This window comes from Panthera pardus, unplaced genomic scaffold (assembly GCF_024362965.1).
Source record: "Panthera pardus isolate Hobbes unplaced genomic scaffold, ASM2436296v1 HiC_scaffold_6, whole genome shotgun sequence".
Classification (NCBI taxonomy): domain Eukaryota; kingdom Metazoa; phylum Chordata; class Mammalia; order Carnivora; family Felidae; genus Panthera; species Panthera pardus.
In genome coordinates, this window is record NW_026526991.1 from 34189834 (window position 1) to 34210821 (window position 20988).

General features: G+C 32.8%; 1 protein-coding gene across 5 annotated transcripts in view; it reads right to left on the reverse strand.

Moving 5' to 3' along the window:
• Window positions 1–20988, reverse strand: part of LRRIQ1 (leucine rich repeats and IQ motif containing 1) — a 213340-nt gene that overhangs the window by 141686 nt on the left and 50666 nt on the right. For all 5 annotated transcript variants that reach the window (XM_053895107.1, XM_019434723.2, XM_019434722.2 and 2 more), the window contains exons 11-14: window positions 20043–20236; window positions 19389–19516; window positions 14460–14533; window positions 5643–5736 (exon numbers count right to left, since the gene is read on the reverse strand). In XM_053895107.1, coding sequence (XP_053751082.1) covers window positions 5643–5736; window positions 14460–14533; window positions 19389–19516; window positions 20043–20236 — 490 coding nt within the window. The remainder of the gene's footprint in view (window positions 1–5642; window positions 5737–14459; window positions 14534–19388; window positions 19517–20042; window positions 20237–20988) is intronic.

Below are 20988 nucleotides of genomic sequence, written 5' to 3' on the forward strand. Positions count from 1 at the left end.
CAGTGTGTGTGTGTGTGTGTGTGTGTGTGTGTATAATAACTACACATAGTCTATATAGTTACTTAGGAAAATAAAGATATCTACCTAAAAATAATCCATCAGATATTTTCATTATAAATGATATCACCTGCAAAGCAGAGCCTATTAGACATAATTGCTCTTCTTTTTGTGTAGAAAATGTTACTCTAAGGTCATTCTTCCAGTTCTAAAGTAGAAGGATCTGTACAATATCTGGGATCACTTCCACTACTTAATTTTAGTCCTTTTTTAATTCCTGGACTTTCTACTAACATTGAATGTGGCTGCCTTCCTTAATCTCTTACCACTTTGATGCTGAAAAGAAATCTTCCACAAATACTATTTTCCTTTTCATACAACTATTCAAAATTTCTCTATAGCTCCTTAAAAATAAAGGCTAACATTTACCAAGTGTGCTATATGCCAGGCACTACTATAAAATGCTTCTGTCTTGCAGTTAGTTTGGCTTTACGACTAGTTACATCCAGTGGAATATGAGAGAAATGATCAATGCCACCTTTTTAGAAGTATGTTTATTTTGCGAGAGAGAAAGCGTGAGTGGGAGAGGGGCAGAGGGCAAGGGAGAGAGAGAGAATCAAGCAAGTTCCACACTGTCAGTGCAAAGCCTGATGCAGGGCTCGAGCTCACAACCGCGAGATCATGACCTGAGCCGAGGTCAGATGCTTAACTGACTGAGCCACCCAGGCGCCCTAACCAATGCTACTTTTGAAAGCAGAGCAGTTAAATATCAGATGTGCTTTCCCTGTGGTCTTTCCCCCTCTTTCTCACCACAATCTATTATCTAAAAATGTCAGATTACATTGAAGTTACATGACACAGAGCCACAAAAGGGAAGCATCCTGAGTTTCCACGTCTGCTTAGATTAGACAGGATGAACTCAAATCAGATGCAATATAAACCAAAAATAAGCTTCTATTGTATTAAACCACACAGATTTCTGGGTTTGCTGTTGTGTGGTACAACCTCTATTACCTTAATGAACAAATCCTGAGGTAGCTACTATTATTATACCCATTCTATAGATGAAGACACTGAGACATAGCACAATTAAGCAACTTGTGCAAGGCAAACAGCTAGGAAGTGGTGGAACTAGATATGCACCCGAGCAGTTTACTCACAGCACCTACATGTACACCCAGTATGCTAATAGGTCTCTCCATGACCACAGGATAAAGAAGACACTTTATCCGAGCATACAAGGCCGTTTACAATCTGGTAGCAATATATCATATGAAACAGTAAAGCAAGTATTTAAATTCCAGGCTTTAGAACTCAAAACCCTTCTCTGACATTTACAGAACTGAACAAATCACAAGGCATCTAAGCTTCAGTAAATACTCCCATAAAATCAGAATGATAATTACAGAACTCAGCTGAGTTGCTGTGAAGTAATATGTGTAGGTATTTAGCCCATTCCCTGACCCATTGTAAATGTATATACTTGATTTCTTATTTACTTCCAAAAGTATTTTCCACTATATCTACGTTACACCTGAATAGACCAGAGCCTAATCCCGCCTTTCATATTCCCTCATTTTCTTGGATATTTCCTCCAGCGGAAGTGCTTTTTTTTTTCTTTTAACTTGATTTTAAATATTACTAAAATTCTGAGGTTTAATCCAAAGTCTGCCTCTTCAGCAAAGGTAGTTTTCCTGGTCACTCTAAATTAGGGTGGGATTTCTAAAGCATATCCGTTGCCTACAACAATCATCTGACATGTGGATTAGGTACTGAAATCTAAGTGTTAAAAAGCACAACTGAAGTCAGGTTGTTTGAGTCCTGGCTCTTCCAGTGGCTAGTTGTGTAAACTTGGGCAAGTTATTTAGCCCTTTTGTGATTCTGTTTCTCTACCTGTAAAATGGGGACACTAGGTAGCTATTTTATTATACATTGTATTAAATGGGCACAAAGTAAATGCTATAACAATGTTTGTTATCATTATTAGTTTTCATGGCTATCATTTTTTGCATATATTTTATATCCCTATAAAGATTATAAACATGGTTTGAAATCATGGACTATATAGAATTTCCTTTAGAGAGTCCAAAATGTTAGAACATTGGTTGGATATAGTAGGCATACACTAAATATTTGGTGACTTAGTGAGACACCATAGTGTGGTTAGCCTAGACATGGAAAATAGTAGACTTCTGTATGCTTACCATGTTCTAGAAATTATTCTCAACAAAATATGTGTATTGTTCCATTCAATTACCATAACTACCCCATAAGATAGGTACTATTATTATCCTTATTTTACCAGTGAGGATTTGGAGACATAGGAAAGTTGTTACTTGTCCAGGCCCACATGGTATGAGGCAAGAACAGGATGCCCTTGTTTAAAAATACAGTGATTCCAAAGTTTAGCGTGCATCAAATCATCCAAAGGGCTTGTTGAAGCACACATTAATAAACATCATCCCCTAGGTCCTTCTGATTAAGTGGGTCTGGACAGTGTCCAAGATTTTTCATTTCTAAAAGTTTCCAAGTGATGATGAAGTTTCTCACCTAGGGATGTATCTTCAAAAACCACTTCAATGGGTTGTCCTCTCTCCTCTATAGTACACAGCTTAAATTGCACTTGGAAAAATATAGTTCTAAAGTAGAAGTTGGCAAGTTCTGTTCTAAAACATGTAAAACATATCAGGTTTCCCTAAAAAATGGTATAGCATTAGAAATTAATGTGGAAACAGAGCTTTAAAGAATGTAGATAAACAGATTTACTGCAAAGATAACTCTTCTGTAATAAATGAACTATCAACAAGTAGCAAATTACACAGGTGTTTGACTTGATATAAAATGCTATTTTCTTAACCAAAGACCAATTAACAAATTCACAGAATCAATACATGTGAAAGAGGGTGTCACAGGTGTGCAGTGGCCTCAGACAAGGGAGGGAAAGAGATTACTTCCTAGACTTTCTTAACCTGTTCTACAAGTGGATTAAGTCAGATATAGGAATTTTAAGCATGACCAGATCATTGGTTTTCCTGTAAGGTATACTCCGTTGGAAGTCATCAGAACAAGGATCTTCCAGGCTATGGCCACACATCATAGGAAAATCGAATCAGAACAGTCAACTGCTTATGCCCTAGGATTGGATGCCACAACCTTTTTTTTTAATTATTCACTCCTTTTTGTCTATATTTTATTCATAAATGCTGTATTTTCACTACCTGATCAAATTGATAAGATTTACATATTTGATCTAAACTCTGAGTATACTGAAATGGGTTTTCTACCAAAATTTCAGTAAATATTTGCCTTTCTCTATACTTAGTGTGTTGTCAAACTTATCTTGCTAAATTAGGCTACAAGCCTTGTCTATTCTTACCTTGTTCTGTTTTGATGTACCCATGACTTGATATGATACAAATGTCAAATGTACAATAAACCATGTTAAACCATCTTACAAATACACACTACTAGACATACAAAAGACAAGAATTTAGATCAGAATCATCACCAGTACTAGAAAAGTGAGCATTTTCAAAGCTTTTCAGAATTCTGGGATTTAATTCAATTGGATCTGGGTAAATGAAAAATGATCTGAGGGTGTATGAGAAAAAAACCATGTAAGCCAAGGGCAAGAATCAGTGGGAAAGAAAAAGTAGAAAAAATTACAAGAATATATATAAGGCTGGGAGTAATTCCTGTCAGCAAAAATTGAAAGGATGTATATAAGAAGCAGTAGGGAAAATACTCAGGAAGTCAGTGCCATAGCAGTAGAGCTAAATTGGCACCAGTCAAAAGATTTCTTTGAGACTTCCCTAACAGACACTAAAAGCAAGCTTTAAAAGCATCTCCCTAATTTAACATAGCTGTTACATGTCAGAAACAAAATAGATGTTATCTAAAAAAACCGAACAAAATTAAGAAATCAACAGTATAAAATTTAAGACGTCCAGAATACCACCAAAATGATGAAGCATGCAAGAAGCAGGGAAATATGACCCAAAATTGGGGTGAAAGTCAACAAAAATAGGCCCCAAAATGACATGGATGATGAAACTAGCAGATAAGGATTTTAAAACAGCTATTATAAATATTCTCCATATGTTCAAGATGATTCAGGAAAACATCATGAGTATGATTAGGAGAGAAACTGCAAATGTTAAAAAAAATAAATGAAACTTCTAGGATGAAAACCACAGTATCTGAACTCTGAACTGATTAATTCTGGACTTTAATATCAAAATAGATATATAAGAAGAAAATATCAGAGAACTTGAAGATATAGCAATAACTGTTAAGAGTGAAGTACAAACAGAAAAAAGTGTAATATATATATATGTATGTATATATACACAGACACCATACATCATGAACAGAGCAATAGCAACTTCTAGAATATATCAAGTGGCCAAATATTGGTAAAATTGGAGTCCTAGTAGGACAAGATGGGGGGAGGCAGAAAAAATATTTGAAAAAATAATGGCCAAAAAATTTCTAAATTTTATGAGAACTACAAATTCATCAGATTCAAGAGGTTCAACAGATCTCATGCACACGCACACAAGCAGGGGAGGGGCAGGAGAGAGAATCTTAAGCACGCTCCACACTGAGCATGGAGCCCCACACAGGGCTTGATCTTACAACCCTGAGATCATGACCTGAGCCAAAATTAAGAGTCAAACTCTTAACTGACTGAGCCACCCAGAGGCCCTGATTCAATAGCTCTTAAGAAAAATAATCTACATAAAACCACAGCAAAATACATTATAATCAAATTGCTGAAAACCATGATAGAAAAATCTTAGAAATCTCCAGAGAGAATGTTGGCAGACTTCTCATCAGAAAAAAATGAAAGCCATAAGAGTGGAGAGACTTTTTTAAAGAACTGGAGGAGGTGACTGACTCCAAAGGGGCACTAGCCAATTTTTTAAGGTGGTAAAAATGTTTAATGTCTTGATTGTGGTGGTTTGTACACCATACTCATACTTCTAAATAAAATTGATGAAGTTTGTCATATGAAAATTATCTCAAAAAAGCTCATCATGAAAAAAGATGTTGGTCAGTTTTGAGGGAAATGGTATTAGCATAATATGAGAGTTTCAAATTAGGGAAACTTTTTTATAAAAAAAAATCCATTCTAAAAAATTATAAAATATTTTTCTTCTATTAGGTCTAGGTACTGCAATATTTTAAAGAGAGGTATGAATTCACATATCTTATAATCTGTACTTTAACAGGCACCAAATTTCTCTTTTAAGAAAATAAAATCAAATTACTGGGAGAAAAAAATAATTTTAATTAGCAAGTTATGTGATTTAGATAACTTATAAAAAGTCATTCCCAATAAAAATGTGTTTTCTATAAAGACAAGACCCAAGTGAACATCATACTAAAATTGTCACATAATTAATGGTATGGATCAAAATAATCATTTTAAATTTGCATTATTTCACACATGTGCAAAAACATTATTGTAGGTTGAAGATATTTCTAAAACTAATTTTACAAAAAAATGTCTTGTTTTGAATAACTTTTAAATTATTTTTATTAACTTTTTCCAAGAAATTAATAGGCACAGAGAAATTTTCCTCACACTGTTTTCTGTAACTATAATAAAGTACATAATAGGGTGCAACAATGTTTCTTACCTCCAGTTTACTTCTTGAAGAAGTGGGTTTCCAGTGAGAGACAATTCGTGGAGAGAATAGCATGCATTAAACCACTTAATGGCACTTGTAAGATCTACAGAAAATAAAAAATAAAAACCATTATGAAAGGTAATACAGAGAAAGAACAATAATCATTTATAAATGACAATTTATTTATTGGTTAGGTAATAAAGGAAAGCAACAAAAATTATTTATTCTGCAGAATACAGTGTGCTTTTAAAAAGAGGCTGTATTAAGAATACAGACTCCACTGTTAGAATACATATTTTTCCCACAATTGCTTTGTGATTCAGGCTCATACCTCTTACTGGGTGAGGGTTAAATGAGATCATGTGTATAAAGAATTTAGAACAGTTTGTGCCAGATTGTTATCACAAAATCTAAAGAAGTTAAATCTAAAGTAATAAGTGGTAAAATTGAACACATACCTAAAGAGAATTACATGAAGTTTTTTTTTACTTTCAAAAGTAAGAAGAGTAAGTCAATCCAGGGTATATTACAGAAGAATTTATATAAAATTGCTCTCCGACAGATAATCAGAAAACTGGACAATACATATGAAGTACCTGTTTTTAAGCCTGCCTCTCAGAGATGGGAAACATATATGGTGCATCTACACTCACAGTGGTTTTCCATCTGAAAGCAGCTTACCACTTCAGAATAGTAGAGACCAAATGAAGAAGCTCTTTTGCTGAGTGAGGAGGAAAAGATTAGAACTGAAGTTGGAATTTATGATGAAAAGTACTGAGAAGAAGCTGTGTATATATACATGTTATAGGGAGGAAATTGGGGAAAGAAGTCTATGTGAGAATTCACCACAGGTCTGTGGGCAAGTACACGGTGTCACACACACAGGGAAAGACTGAAAAACCTAGCAGAGATCACCAGCTGTAAGGCTAAGAGCTGCATGATGACACTAAGTTCATGCATCAGTGAAAGACACTGGAGTCTCAGCCCAGCCAAAATGAGACCTAACTGAGTATCTCAGAGAGTGTGCGGTAGGAGTGAACACAATGCCTTGGGGTAGGGGCATGCACTAAGAGTTGAAAACTAAAATGGCTTGTCCTAAAAGAGAATGAAATTAAAGCAGAAAAAAAAATATATCCATAAATGCTTTAACTGCCTACTGGAACTGAAGTTAACTCCGTTTAAAAGGAAGGCAACAATATCCAGACTCACTAAACTGGATTATGTAAAATGTCCAACATACAGTTAAAAATTACTAGACATATCAGACAAAACAGAGTTTACTTCAGATAAAACACACTTTTTTACAAATTTTTTAATGTTTATTTATTTTTGAGAGAGACAGAGAGACAGAGCTTGAGGGGAAGGGCCAGATAGAGAGGGAGACACAGAATCTGAAGCAGTTCCAGGCTCCGAGCTGTCAGCACAGAGCCCGATGAGGGGCTAGAACTCACAAACTATGAGATCATGACTTGAGCTGAAGTTGGATGCTTAACTGACTAAGCCACCCAGGCACGCCTAGACAAAACACACTTTAAAACAGAGAATGTAATGAGAGACAAAGAAGAGTGTTACATAATGATAAAAAGGGTCAATCCAACATGAGGATGCAACATTGTAAATATTTATGTGGCCAACACAAAAACATCTACATACTTAAAGAAAATATTGACAGCCTTAAAGAGAGAAATAGACAGCAACACAATAATCATAGGGGACTTTAATATTCCACTTACATCAAAGAATCGATTATCCAGATAGAAAATCAAAAAGGAAACATCAGCCTTAAACAACATGTTAGACCAGATGGACTTAACAGATGTTTATAGAACATTCCACTCAAAAGCAACAGAATACACATTCTTCTCAAGTGCACATGAAACACTTACCAAGATAGATTATATGTTAGGCAATGAAACAAGTCTTAATAAATTTAAGAGGACTGAAACCATATCAAGCATCTTTTCTGACACGATGATATGGAACTAGAAATCTATCACAAGAATAAAATGAAATTCACAAATATGTGGAGATTAAACATCATGCTACCAGGGCACTTGGGTAGCTCAGTTGGTTGAGTAGCTGACTTTGGCTCAGGTCATGATCTCACGGCTCAAAGGCTCATGGGTTGGAGCCCCACATCAGGCTCTGTGCTGACACCTCAGGACCTGGAGCCTGCTTCCAATTCTGTGTCTCCCTCACTCTCTGCCCTTCCCCTGCTTGTGTTCTGTCTCTCTCTCTCTCAAAAATAAATAAACATTAAAAAATTAAAAAAATAAATAAACATCCTGCTACTAAACAACCAATGTTTCAAAGAGGAAATCAAGAGAAATTTAAAAAATACCTTGAGACAAATGAAAATGAAAATGTAACATACTAAAATTTATGGGATACAGCAAAAGAAGTTTGAAGAGGGAAGATAAAATGGATAAATGCTACTGCAAAAAATAAGAAAAGTCTCAAATAAACAACATAACTTTACACCCCAAGGCACCAGAAAAAGAAGGAAGGCCAAAGTTATTAGAAGGAAGAAAATAACAAAGATTGGAGCAAAAATAAACGAAATAAAAAACAGACAATAGAAAAGATCAATACAACTAAGAGCTGATTCTTTGAAAAGATAAACAAAATTGGCAAACCTTTAGCTGGACTCACTAGAAGGAGGAGGACTCAAATAAATAGAATCAAAAATCAAAGAAATGTTACAACTGATACCACAGAAATACAAAGGATCATAACAGACTACTAGGAACAATTATATGCCAACAAACTGGGACAATCTAAAAGAAATGGATACATTCCTAAAAACATACAACCCACCAAGACTGAATCATCATGAATTAGAAAATCTGAACAGATCAATTACTAGTAAGATGACTGAATCAGTAATCAAAAACCTCCCAACGAACAAAAGTCCAAGATCCAACAGCTTCACTGGTGAATTCTATAAAACATTCACAAAAGAATACATACTAATCCTTCTTAATCTCTTACAAAGACTAGAAGAGTAGGGAATTCTTCCAAACTCATTTTATGAAGTTAGCATTACCCTGATACCAAAATTAGACAAGAGCACCACAGGAAAATCATAAGCCAATATTCCTGATAAACATAGATATGAAAAATTCTCAGCAAAATATTATCAAACTCATAATAGCAAACTAAATTATCAATAATATATTAAAAACTAATATATCATGATCATGTGGGATTTATCAACAATCACCAGTCAATGTAACATACCACATCAACAAAATGAAGGATAAAATCATATGATCATCTCAAAGGATGCAGAAAAAGCACTTGACAAAATTCAGTATCCACTTATAATACAAATGCTCAAAAAGTGGGTATAGAAGGAATGTACCCGAACATAATAAAGACCATATAGAATAACCCCACAGCTAACATCATTCTTAATGGTGAAAAGATGAAGCTTTTCCTCTAAGATCAGGAATAAGACACAGATGCCCACTCTCACAACTTTATTCTACACAGTTTTGGACGTCCTAGCTAGAGCAACTATTCAGGAAAATAAAATAAAAGGCATCCAAATTGGAAAGGAAGGAGTAAAACTGAAGCTATTTGATGACATGATGACATGATATATATATAGAAAACCCTTAAGACTTGATCAAAAAACTGTTAGATCTAATAAACAAATTCACTAATGTTGCAGGATGCACAATCAATACACAAAGACCTATTGGGTTTCTTTACAGTAGTAATAGGGCATCAGAAAAAGAAATTAAGAACACAATCCCTTTATAATTCCATGAAAAGAATAAAATACCTAGAAATAAACTTAACCAAAGTGGTGAAAGATCTATATATTGAAAACTGTAAGACACTAATGAAGGAATCAAGGAAGAACAAATAAATAGAAAGACATGCCACGCAATAGGCCAGAAGAAGTAATACTGTTAAAATGTCCATAACACCCAAAGCAATACACAGGTTCAATGCAATCCCTATCAAAATCCCACTGGCATTTTTCACAGACATAAAACAAACAATCCTAAAATTTATATTGAACCACAAAAGACCCTGAATACCCAAAGTAATTTTTTTTAAGATTATTTAGTTATTTTGAGAGAGAGAGAGAAGGAGGCAGGCAGAAAGAGGGAAAGAGAGAATCCCAAGCAGGCTCTGTGCTGTCAGTGCAGAGCCCAATGCAGGGGCTGGCTCAATGTCATGAGCTATGAGATCATCATGACCTGAGCCAAGATCAAGAGTCAAACACATAACTGACTGAGCCATCCAGGTGCCCAACAATCTTTTTCTTTTTAAGTTTATTTATTTATTTTGAAAGAGAGAGAGAGAGAGAGAGAGAGAGAGAGAGAGAGAGTACAAGTAAGTGGAGGAGGGTAGAAAGAGAAGGAGAGAGAGAAAACCAAGTAGGCTCCACGTTGAGCATGGAGCCCAACACAAGGCTCGATCCCACGACTGTGAGTTCATGACCTGAGCCATGATTCCCCCCAACTACCCAAAGCAATCTTGAGAAAGAATGAAGTTGGAGGCATCATGCTCCTTTATTTCAAACTATATTACAAACCTACAGCAACTAAAATTTAGTATAGTATTGGAATAAAAACAGACATACAGATCAACAGAAGAGAAACTCCAGAAATAACCCTACCCATATATGTTTAATTAACTTATGACAAAGGAGCCAAGAATATACATTGGGGAAAGGACAGTCTCTTCAATAAGTGATGTTGGGAAAACTGGACAGTCATATTCAAAGAATGAATTGATTATTGTCTTACACCATACACAAAAATTATCTCAAACTGGATTGAAGACTTAAACATAAGACCTGAAACCATAAATCTCCTAGAAGAAAACATAGGTGGTAAACTCCTTGACATGGGTCTTGGTGATGATGTTTTTAATCTAACACCAAAACAAAATGCAATTAAAGCAAAATAAACAAGCGGAACCATATCAAATTAAAAGCTTCTGAACAGCAAAGGAAACCTAGCCGAAATGAAAAGACAACTTATTGAATGGGATAAAATACTTGCAAATTACATGTCTGATAATTATCTAATATCCAAAATTAATACAGAACTCATACAACTCAATGGCAAAAAAACCTAATCTGATTAAAAAATGGGCAGATGATCTGAATAGACATTTTTTCAAAGATGGCAAAATGATAGCCAACAGGCATATGAAAAGATGCTCAACATCATTAATTATAAGCAAAATACAAATCCCAATCACAATGGGATCTCACCTCACGTCTGTTAAAACAGCTATTACCAAAAATATAAGAAATAACCAGTGTTGCAAGGATGTGGAGAGAAGGGAACCCTCTCACACTGTAAATGTGTGAATGTAAATGGTGCAACTGCTATATAAAACAGTATAGAGTTCCTCAAAAAAAGTAAAAAAAGAACTATGTTATGATACAGCAATTCTACTTCAGGATATTTTATTTTTTAAAAAATAACCCACTAACTTGAAAATATACATGCACCCCATGCACCCCTATGTTCATTACAACATTATTTGCAATAGTGAAGGTATGTACCCATCCTAAGCGTCCAATGATGCATGAATGGATAAAATAATTGTGGTATATAGATCTACAATGGACTATTATTCAGCCATAAAAAAAAATGGAATCTTCTCCTGTATGACAACATGAACAGATCTCAAGGGCATTAAGCTAAGTGGAATAAGTCAGAAAAAGACAAATGACATATGATCTCTCTCATATGTGGAATCTAAAACAAAAACAAAAACAAAAACACAAAACAAATGAACAAAAAAGGCTCAGACCCGGGGTGGGGGTGGAAGAAAGGGATGAATTCTTTTTTTGTTTGTTTAAATAAATTGAAAAAAAAATCCTTTGAAAGATATATGTTTATCATGTAAATTCCTGTCACCTCCAAAATCAAAGGATAACATTTTAGCACCAAAAAGAACTGTTTAGAGAAAGATGAGTCTGTAGGATCAGAATTTGGAAGAAAAGCTCTAGTTCTAGTTCACACTGTATGTCCCAGTTATATAGGAATTACCACATATTCTTGCAACCATATACCCTTTGCCATGATACTCAACATATCTATCCATACTCTCTGGAACTGTTCTATGTACATAACTGTACAGATCTGTTTGAACGATTTATTGTTTTAGTCATTTCAAAGTTTTCCCAGTGATCAGCTAACAGAGCTGAAGTTGCCCTTGGTAATATGGCTGTTTTTGTTCTCTAATATATTAAGTTTCTCATTTTCAAAACTACCACCTCCATCACCTGAGTGGACTGTTGCCCTGTGGAAGCTAATTTTGTCCAGAGAGAAAAGGAAAGGCCTTGAGAAAAGAAGCCTTCGGGACCCAGCAGCCTGATCTGTGAAGAACATCTGGGGGCCAAGGCTGCACTACCATGATAGGAAGGAGATGGGGGTGTAGTACAAGCCAAGGTCAGAGATGACTCCACTCTTCATCTGCTTGTATACGCACAGAATACTTTTATTGTACACTGAACAGCTAGTAACTTTGGTTGCTGCTGGGGAAGCAAGGCTAAGGAGACTTTTCCTCAATTCCTTTTTTAGCATCTTGATCCATATGTTGCTTTTCTCAAATTTTTAATTAAATAAACACCTCATAAAAATTACTAAATACATAAGGAAATAGGAAATATTATTTATCATTAGATCAGTTAATAAAGAAAAGCAGTTAATAGAAACTCATCCCAAAGTCAAAGGTAAATCAAAATTTTTGACAGACACCAAAGTAATTCAATGATGAAAAAAGGTTGATTAACAAATGTTGATGGAACAACTGGATATCCATATTAAAAACTAAATTCATTTTCTATTTTGTATCATTCATAGAAAATATTTTGATATGGATCATAGACCTAAAGGTAAAAACTGAGAGTACAAAATTTCTATAAGAAAGCAAGAAAGTATATAAAATCATCTTCTCAAATTGGAGGCAGAAAAATATTACACGGACATAGAAAACAATAACTATTAAAAATAATAAATTAAATTTCATCAAAATTTAAAACTTCTCCTCACCTGAAAATATCATTAATAAAAATTCATAGTTAAAAGACCAGGAGAAAATATTACAAAATATATATCTGACAAAGAATTATATCCAGAATATATAAAAAGCTTATACATAAGAAAAACACAAATAACCAAATTTTAAAAATGCTAAGACATTTGAATGGACACAAAAGAATATACAAAAATAATCAATAAATGAATGAAAAAAGCCTTAATATCATTATTCATCATGGAAATGTAAACTAAAACCATAATGAGATAATACAATGAAATATTAAAGATCCTCCAGAATGGAGCAGTTGAAAACCCAGTACATTACTGGTGTAAAATGTTACAACTACTTTGGCAAACAGTTTTTTCAGTTTCTTCTAAAGAGAAACATACACATACTATATTATCCAGCAATTACACTCTGATATACTTATCCCACAGAAATGAAAACATATGTCTACAGAAAGATTTATATAAGAATTTCCCCAGGAAATTCTATAATGATCATGGTAGCCCCAAACCACAAACTATTAAAATATCAATCAACAGGAAAATGGACAAAGTATGATACATTCATACAATAGACTACACTTCAGCCAAAGGAAAAAAAAAAGAAAGAAAGAACAGACCACGGATATGGTGGAATGTCGCAAGAATGTTAAGAAAGCTGGAGGCAAAAGAGAACATACTGTTTGAGGACATTAATATATAGGATAGTCAAGTTAACCTATGGTGTCAAATTTAGAACTATTGTTGTCTCCGTGAGGGGAATGGGGATGGGGAAATTTGGGGAGGTATTAATCAACTAAATCAGTTGATCATTCTTTAATGAATTTTTAATTGGTGTTTGCTTTATAAATGTTAGGAGCCAACAAATTAGACAAATTTGTTTATTTATCTTCATTAGGTTATATTTTTCATAGGTAAAAGATATATGAATTTCAAATAAAAATACAATTGTGATATTTGCCAGGTCTATCAGAAAGATACAGGAATTATGATTTTAAAAGTGGAAGGAAATTTAATTGAATGATTTCACCATGCCTTTGAAGGAATTCAGAAATTTCCACCCAAATATACCATTCTAGCATATTGACTATTTTGAGTTAAAGGCATTTAAAACACATCAGATGCAAGTATACTGTGACCTTCCTTCGTTTCCTTAGAAGAGATGAAATTCCTAAATGAAAGATATCCTCCCTATACTAAAAGAAACACTTTTTTTTTAAGTTTATTTATTTTGAGAGACAGACAAAGCACAAGTCAGGGAGGGGCAGAGCGAGAGGGAGGGAGAGAGAGAGAAAGAGAGAGAGAGAGAGAGAGAGAGAGAGAGAGAGAGAATCCCAAACAGCCTCCACACAGTCAGCACAGAGCCCAATGTGAGCTCAAACTCATGAAACTGTGATATCATGAGCTAAGCTGAAGTCAGACACTTAACAGAACGAGCCACCCAGGTGCTCCTAAAAGAGACATTCTTATCAAAAGGATAGGAGGGAGAAGCCAAGAGAAATGCCTACAATCAAACTTTTAAAACAACAACAACAACAACAACAACAACAACAAAAAACACATTACAACATTGTATCCTTTGCTTCTAAATCTGTCTTGTGTCAGTTTACTTCTTAGGCCTACTCTAAAATCGTAAAAGGATACAGGAGAAATTTTTCCTCCTCTACACCTTATTGTATAGATATGTTATTTGTAAATACCATTAACACATCTATCCAAAACCATTCCTTACCACATTTAGAAAAGAAACTCAAAAGCTTATTATGTACTTTTTAGAAATTATATATTATTCTAAACTTACCAGAAAGACAATTGTTGCTGACATCTAGTTTTTCCAAAGAAACAAAATGAAAAAGTGGTATGATTTTTGTCAAGCTGGAAACAAAGAAATAGAATTCATAAAAATTTAAATTGGAATGTCCTTATTATGACATAACCACATAATAACGTATTAATATAACACAATTATGTGATAATATGCAATTGTATATGATTACATATACATATATCATTATATATTTGTATAATAAAATACAATTATAATAACATTAAGAGTGCTAATTAAAAATGTAGTAATCATAAAATTCTAAGTATTTATTCTATAATAGAACATTTGTATTCATTTTTAAGAGAAAACACCATGTATTATCAAGTTCGATGACAAATATCATGGATTTTAATGTGTACATGTTATTTAAATAAAAATAAGTGAACTTTTTTATTATTGTTTTTGTTTGGTTTTTGTATAAAGCCAAATTTACAGAGAATTTATATTACAGATATATTTTGTCCTGGCTCAAAAACATAACTTAAACCATGAAGAGGTTACAAATATAAAAAATATTTGTTTTCACTTTTCAACAGCATAACAGATTAGAGTTACTAGTTTTGTTTGTAATTAATTTTGTTTGTTTGTTTTCCAGATCAAAAGTATTATAAGTATTGCAATTATCCAAAGTTACACTAAGGTTATTTCTAAACTAGAAATATGCATCTAAGCAACATTATAATAGAAAATGTTTTATACAGATAGAATGAACTTAAATTTGGCAGAAATATGCAAACATTTAAATTAATAATAATTATTAAGGCATTCATATTCAAATTCTAGCAATAATGAATTTTCCTCCTACATCTAAAAGTTTCTATCATTTTCTAAGATATAGTTGTCAGTAAGAACCCAAATTCAAGCCAGGAACATAAATGATATTCAAAATATTCACATCACTGGAAACAAAAGCCATGAAGAGAAAATTAATTTAGTTTGATTTGCATTTCCAACTAAGACAAGTCTACAGTTTAGTCTGTAACACAAAACCACATTACCATAGCTATTTAGAAATAAAAATTAAGCCAGCTTTTCTAAATCTTTAAACAACAGAAAAATTCCTTTGTTTGAAATATATTCTCATTACAAACACAAGTCTCCTGAACTAATCTTCCGTATAAATGTCAGAACTCCGTAACAGTTCAAAATATGCCTCGACTAACAGAATATTTCTGGTACAAAAGAAAAAAAAAGTATGTATTAATTTCCACTTCTTTTCTTTTCTTGTTTTTTATACTGTCCTTCCAGTTGTCCTGGCAGACATTTTTACATCTTTATTTCTACTATCTCCTTGTCATGAAAAAAAATCTATTATTCTAAGGTCAGAATCTTATAGAATAATACTGTGACTAGAAGCCTCATGGGGTCTGGCACAAAACTAACCCTTGTTCTGACCTTGACTCCTTTCTTGTACTATCCTGTTCTGCATTAGCAGAGAGACAGAAGATACTACCGATGAAAAAAACAGACTAAATATGAGATTGGAAAAAGTTCTCTCTGACTGTAGCTAAACCTAAATACAATATTACTATTTATGTTAAGCCTATACAACACCACTTCTTACATACAATTTCCAGGAGGAAAGAAAATCCAAGATAATAAAAGAAAGAGTGATAAAATGTTGGCCATTACATTTATATATACACTTCATTATTTGTACATATATTCCTAAATAGTCAAATTTATGAAATGTCACATGTACAATGAAAAGGAAGGAAGGAAGGAAGGAAGGATGGAAGGAAGGAAGGAAGGGAAGAAGGAAGGAAGGAAGGGAGGGAGGGAGGGAGGGAGGGAGGGAGGGAGGAAAGAAGGGAAGGAGGAAGGATGGAAAGAAGGAAGGGAGGAAGGGAGGGAGGGAAAACAACCTAAAACTTTGTTGCTACATAATTAGTGGATTTAAGTCCTAGTTTTATGATTTTCCTACTCAGCACATTTTGGATCATTATCATTACAAGCAGGAAGTTTAAGTTCCTCAATATAATTCTAATGAATGTATTTATCAACAAGAAAATTCTTACTTGTTTTGTACCTTTAATAAATTTCTAATACTAAATCTTTGTTCTTCTACTAAAAGGGTTTTGAAAGATTAACAGATAATGAGTTTTATTCTTTTTTTTTCAGACTATTTCATGTTTTTAACCAGTAAGTTATATGGTAAAGTGTAGGTAACATATAGGTTATATGAAGACTTCCAGTAAAATAACCAATAAAGTCTTAGAATTAAAAATAAAATTCTCTTTTCAAAAATCAATGCAAGTAAAGAAATATTGGTTTGACTGAATATTTTTATAATATTAAAACTTTATCTTTTCAGATAACCATGCTTTTAGAATTCTGTTCTTTTTCTTTTTTAAAAGTTTTAATCAAGAAAACTGATTATTCATTCACCTTTATGACTATTCATTAGGATGGTAGAAACCTAATAGTGGAATTCTTTTTTCAAACTTCTAGAACTTTTCCTTTTACTGACATTCTGTGTATATTTTTTCCAAGAAAATTCAAACCAGAAAGACAAAGGACATTAGTGAAAACCTAATACCATTTGACCTTGTCACATTAGCCCTGGGCATAAAAAAGATATAAATTTCAAAGACGACAAAAAGCAAAAGATTTGTACAATGAGCAGCCAATGGGTAATAGTTTCCACTTTCTGCTCCTACTTAGAGTCTCACTGGAAGTAGAAAGACTTATGAAGCCGGGAGTCTTCCAGTTAGGACTCCGCTGAGTCAAACTTAAAACAGTCATATGTCCTAATGAAAATTTAAAACAGAAGTCAAGATGAAACATGTATTTCAAACAATATGTACTAAGTATCATTCCTTATTGTATTTCATTTGTTGGGGGGGGAAAGCATATGGACACATAATTTCTTCCTTGTGGTGAAAATATCAAAAATTTAGAGAAAAATATATACAATTTAAAAGACACACCAATCACAAATCCAAATATCGCATTTATAAAACTCTTCTCAGATTTGCAAAATATATTGACATACATTTTCCTTTTAGATCATCATTAGAATCCCATGAAATAGGTAAGGTAGGTATTACTACCTCTTTTATATGTAAAAAAAAACTCAGGCTCAGGCAGTAAGAAGAGAATTGCTCAAGGTCAACTGACAGGTAAGTTGTAGGTTCAGAATTCAAACCCAGATCAGCTGCCCTTGAGTCCATTTCTATCAGTCACATCCCTGATGTCTTTAGGCCTTTTCCCTTTGTCCTTTCAGAAATGGTAGATTAAATGTGCAAAGAACTTTGAGAGAGTCATAAAGAAAAAATCAAATATGTGACAGTATTAGAAAATTCAAAAAAACATATTTATATAATAAATTTACTTATTTTTATATAGTTAAGTTCAAAAGATTAAGTTCTTTTATTGTTAAGAGTTTTTTGATGCTAAGAACATATATTACTCAGTTCTGTGTCCCCCAGAATAGCAAACACCACGACCAAATGTTATAAGGTTAAGCAAATAAATTTATAAATAAGGATTATTTGGATTAAGTATCCCAATTATTATTATCAATTCTAAAAAACATCTAGTGATCAAGTTTATATAATTCCTAGTAATAGCAGATTGATAGGTCAAAAGACTATCAGAAAGATTTCTTTGATAATCTAAATTGTCCAAAAAAGTGAAAGGCATTATTTCTCAAAAAATGTTATTGACTTGAGTATTTTTTAAACTCATTAAATATTATTTTGCTCATTGATGTGGCTTAAGATCCACTTCTATAAGATGTGTGAGGTATGTCAATTACTGAGTGATTTATTGCATATGTCCAAAGCACAGCTGAGCATTTCCATTGAAATTGTGTTTCTTACCTGGAAAATATTGTGAAGAGATCCAGTGAGTTTGTGGATGGCCCACATTACTTAAACAGTGTTGTCTAAATAGAGCTGGCTCTACCATAAATGTCCTTTTAAAACCAAATCAACTTTCATATTATAGAGCTGATTAAAATAATTTGAGGGAATTTTTGAATACAGATTCAGTTTTTGCTTTACCAAACAGTGGAATAGTTTAATAGGTATATGTTAAATCATTTGGGACATACATGCTCAAAGGATGAGCACTTCTGTGGCAGAGAATGTGAGAATATTTGATGATTCTTTTAGGAGAAAAATATATATGTATTAAAATCAGGCTGTACTTGTTCACTTGTTCCTCAAGAATTGTATACCTCAAAAAAGCAATTTCTTGTTAAAGGTGGTTTCTATCCCCTACTCCATGTGACTTTGATGAACAAATTAATCACATTAGAGTGAATAGGTCTCAATGAAATATTAAGCAGAAGGAGACATACGCATATTGTACTCCTGTTTTGGTTTTAGACAGTTTTTCTCTGCAAAGATCCAGATGTTTGGTGGTTTCAAATGGATCTTCTGTGTCAGGTACCCATCTCGATTTAATGTTAAGGTATTTTTTTAAGTGTTACTTTATATCCTTAGGGAAATCGAATTTAAATCAATCTTAACAGTTACAAAAAGACATGCAAGTTGAGAGCAGATTAAAAATCATTCTTCCAGGACTTAATAAGTACCACTTGAGAGAATGAGACATCCTTCTGAATTAAATTAACTACCTCCTGCATTTTCCAAGGACTATATTCTTTACAAATATAAACAAACCTGCTCTGGGAGATTTCTACAAGTAGGTCTTTCAGAAGAAATAAAATGAGTAGGATAAGTGGCAATTAAAATTCTACTAAAATTCAAGGGTATGTCAATACATTACTTTTTCAAATCCATTAAGGTTATATTTCTAACATATATATTAATTTATTGTGATGCACTTTCACTAAATTGCTGGGAAAAACTAACAACTTTTCTACTTGTTATGAAGATCAAGCATTTACTTTAATCATTCAATGCATTTAGTGCTTAAGCAGTTTGTTTTTACCTGTTTTGAGAGATAGTCAGGTTTTGTAGTAAAGGCAACCAATATGAAGAAAGTGCTTCCACAGTTGAAATGCTATTATCATCCAAGTGCAATTCTCTTAGTAGAACATGATTCTCCAAGGATGGAAGCTATATTTAAATTTGGGTCATTAGCTAATATTAAGCAAAATATTTTGTCATTCAACAAAATTTAAAAACATAAAACCTACTAAAACTAACAACAGACATATTCTGTTAAATTCAGAGTATAATGTTATAAGAATTTTAGGATGAATTAAATTTATAAGAATTAACTTCATAATTATAATTTGATTTTTTACACAAGTTATCTCATCATAAATTTTAATTAGAATTTCTTGATAAATTGGCCCCATTTATATACTGTTATATTTTAACTGAGTAGTTACTATTTATTTTAGTGTTCTGAAAAACTTATGTTAAATTATATTTCTTTATAAAATATTCTATGTTGAACATTTTTTTTAAATAGAGAGAAGTATGTAACAGTTTTAAGTAAACTGGAAATCACATATCAATAATAGGCAAAAAAAATAAAGAAAAATTAATCAAACTTGCTTTTAAATGTACAGTTGATATTTCTATTAAAAGGAAAATGTTTCATTAATCACAGAAACCAATAATTCAAAGCAATTACCTCACTTAGATAATTTCCCTGTAACTTCAGTATTTGGAGTAATCCACACTTTTCAATACCTTCAACTTTAGTAAGATGATTATGTGAGCAATCCAGGTATATAACGGTAGGAGTATCACAAAGGCCTTTTGTGCTAATTAACTGATTGTGGTCCACAATTAGTTGCTGAAGATTTTTCAAAGATTCTAAACCACCTGAAAGAAAAATTTTCCAAGATCACTTGCATTGTACATTCTTCCAGAATTGAAAGGAGAGCTTCCATATTTTTCTAAATAATTGCATCTTTATATTTCCCAATATTTCTAGTTACAAGTGAAGACTTAGTCCATATTCCTATGAAATGTGTGTAAGTGTAAAATGTAGTATTTTTTAAACTTGTACCCAGGAGAGATATTTTTGAATGACATAGTTGTGTGCCAATTTAAAATTGAGCAAAATACTAAAAGTATACATTAACACTGAAAATTTTATTTTCAAATGACAATTGAACAAGGGAGAGATAAAAGGACTTGTTTTTTTTTTTAAATAGTTTTTAACTCAATTTCAGGGTGTTTAAAGTTTGAATCCTTACTTAAGTCTGAATATATAACATTGGAATGCCATTTTCCTACCATTGACATATCTATATTAGATTCCCAAATGATGTAGGTGCAACCATATTAACAGCAACGAAATATTAACATATTCTTCAGGTATTTCAACATTGTCACAAGTGGTCCGCTTTTAACCCAGATAGGGCTCAAACTAATATGATACTATATGAAAAATACCAAAGGAGCCTTAGACTACAGCTCAGTGCTCATAAGGAAAAAACTGAGAACGTCGTTCAAGTAAGTCATCAGGAATTAGCATTGGAAAGAAACACTGAGGAAGTCTGTAAAAGTTTCATGGAAGATATTAAAAATCTAGAAAATGTTATTTATATTGAATATTGAACTATATATGA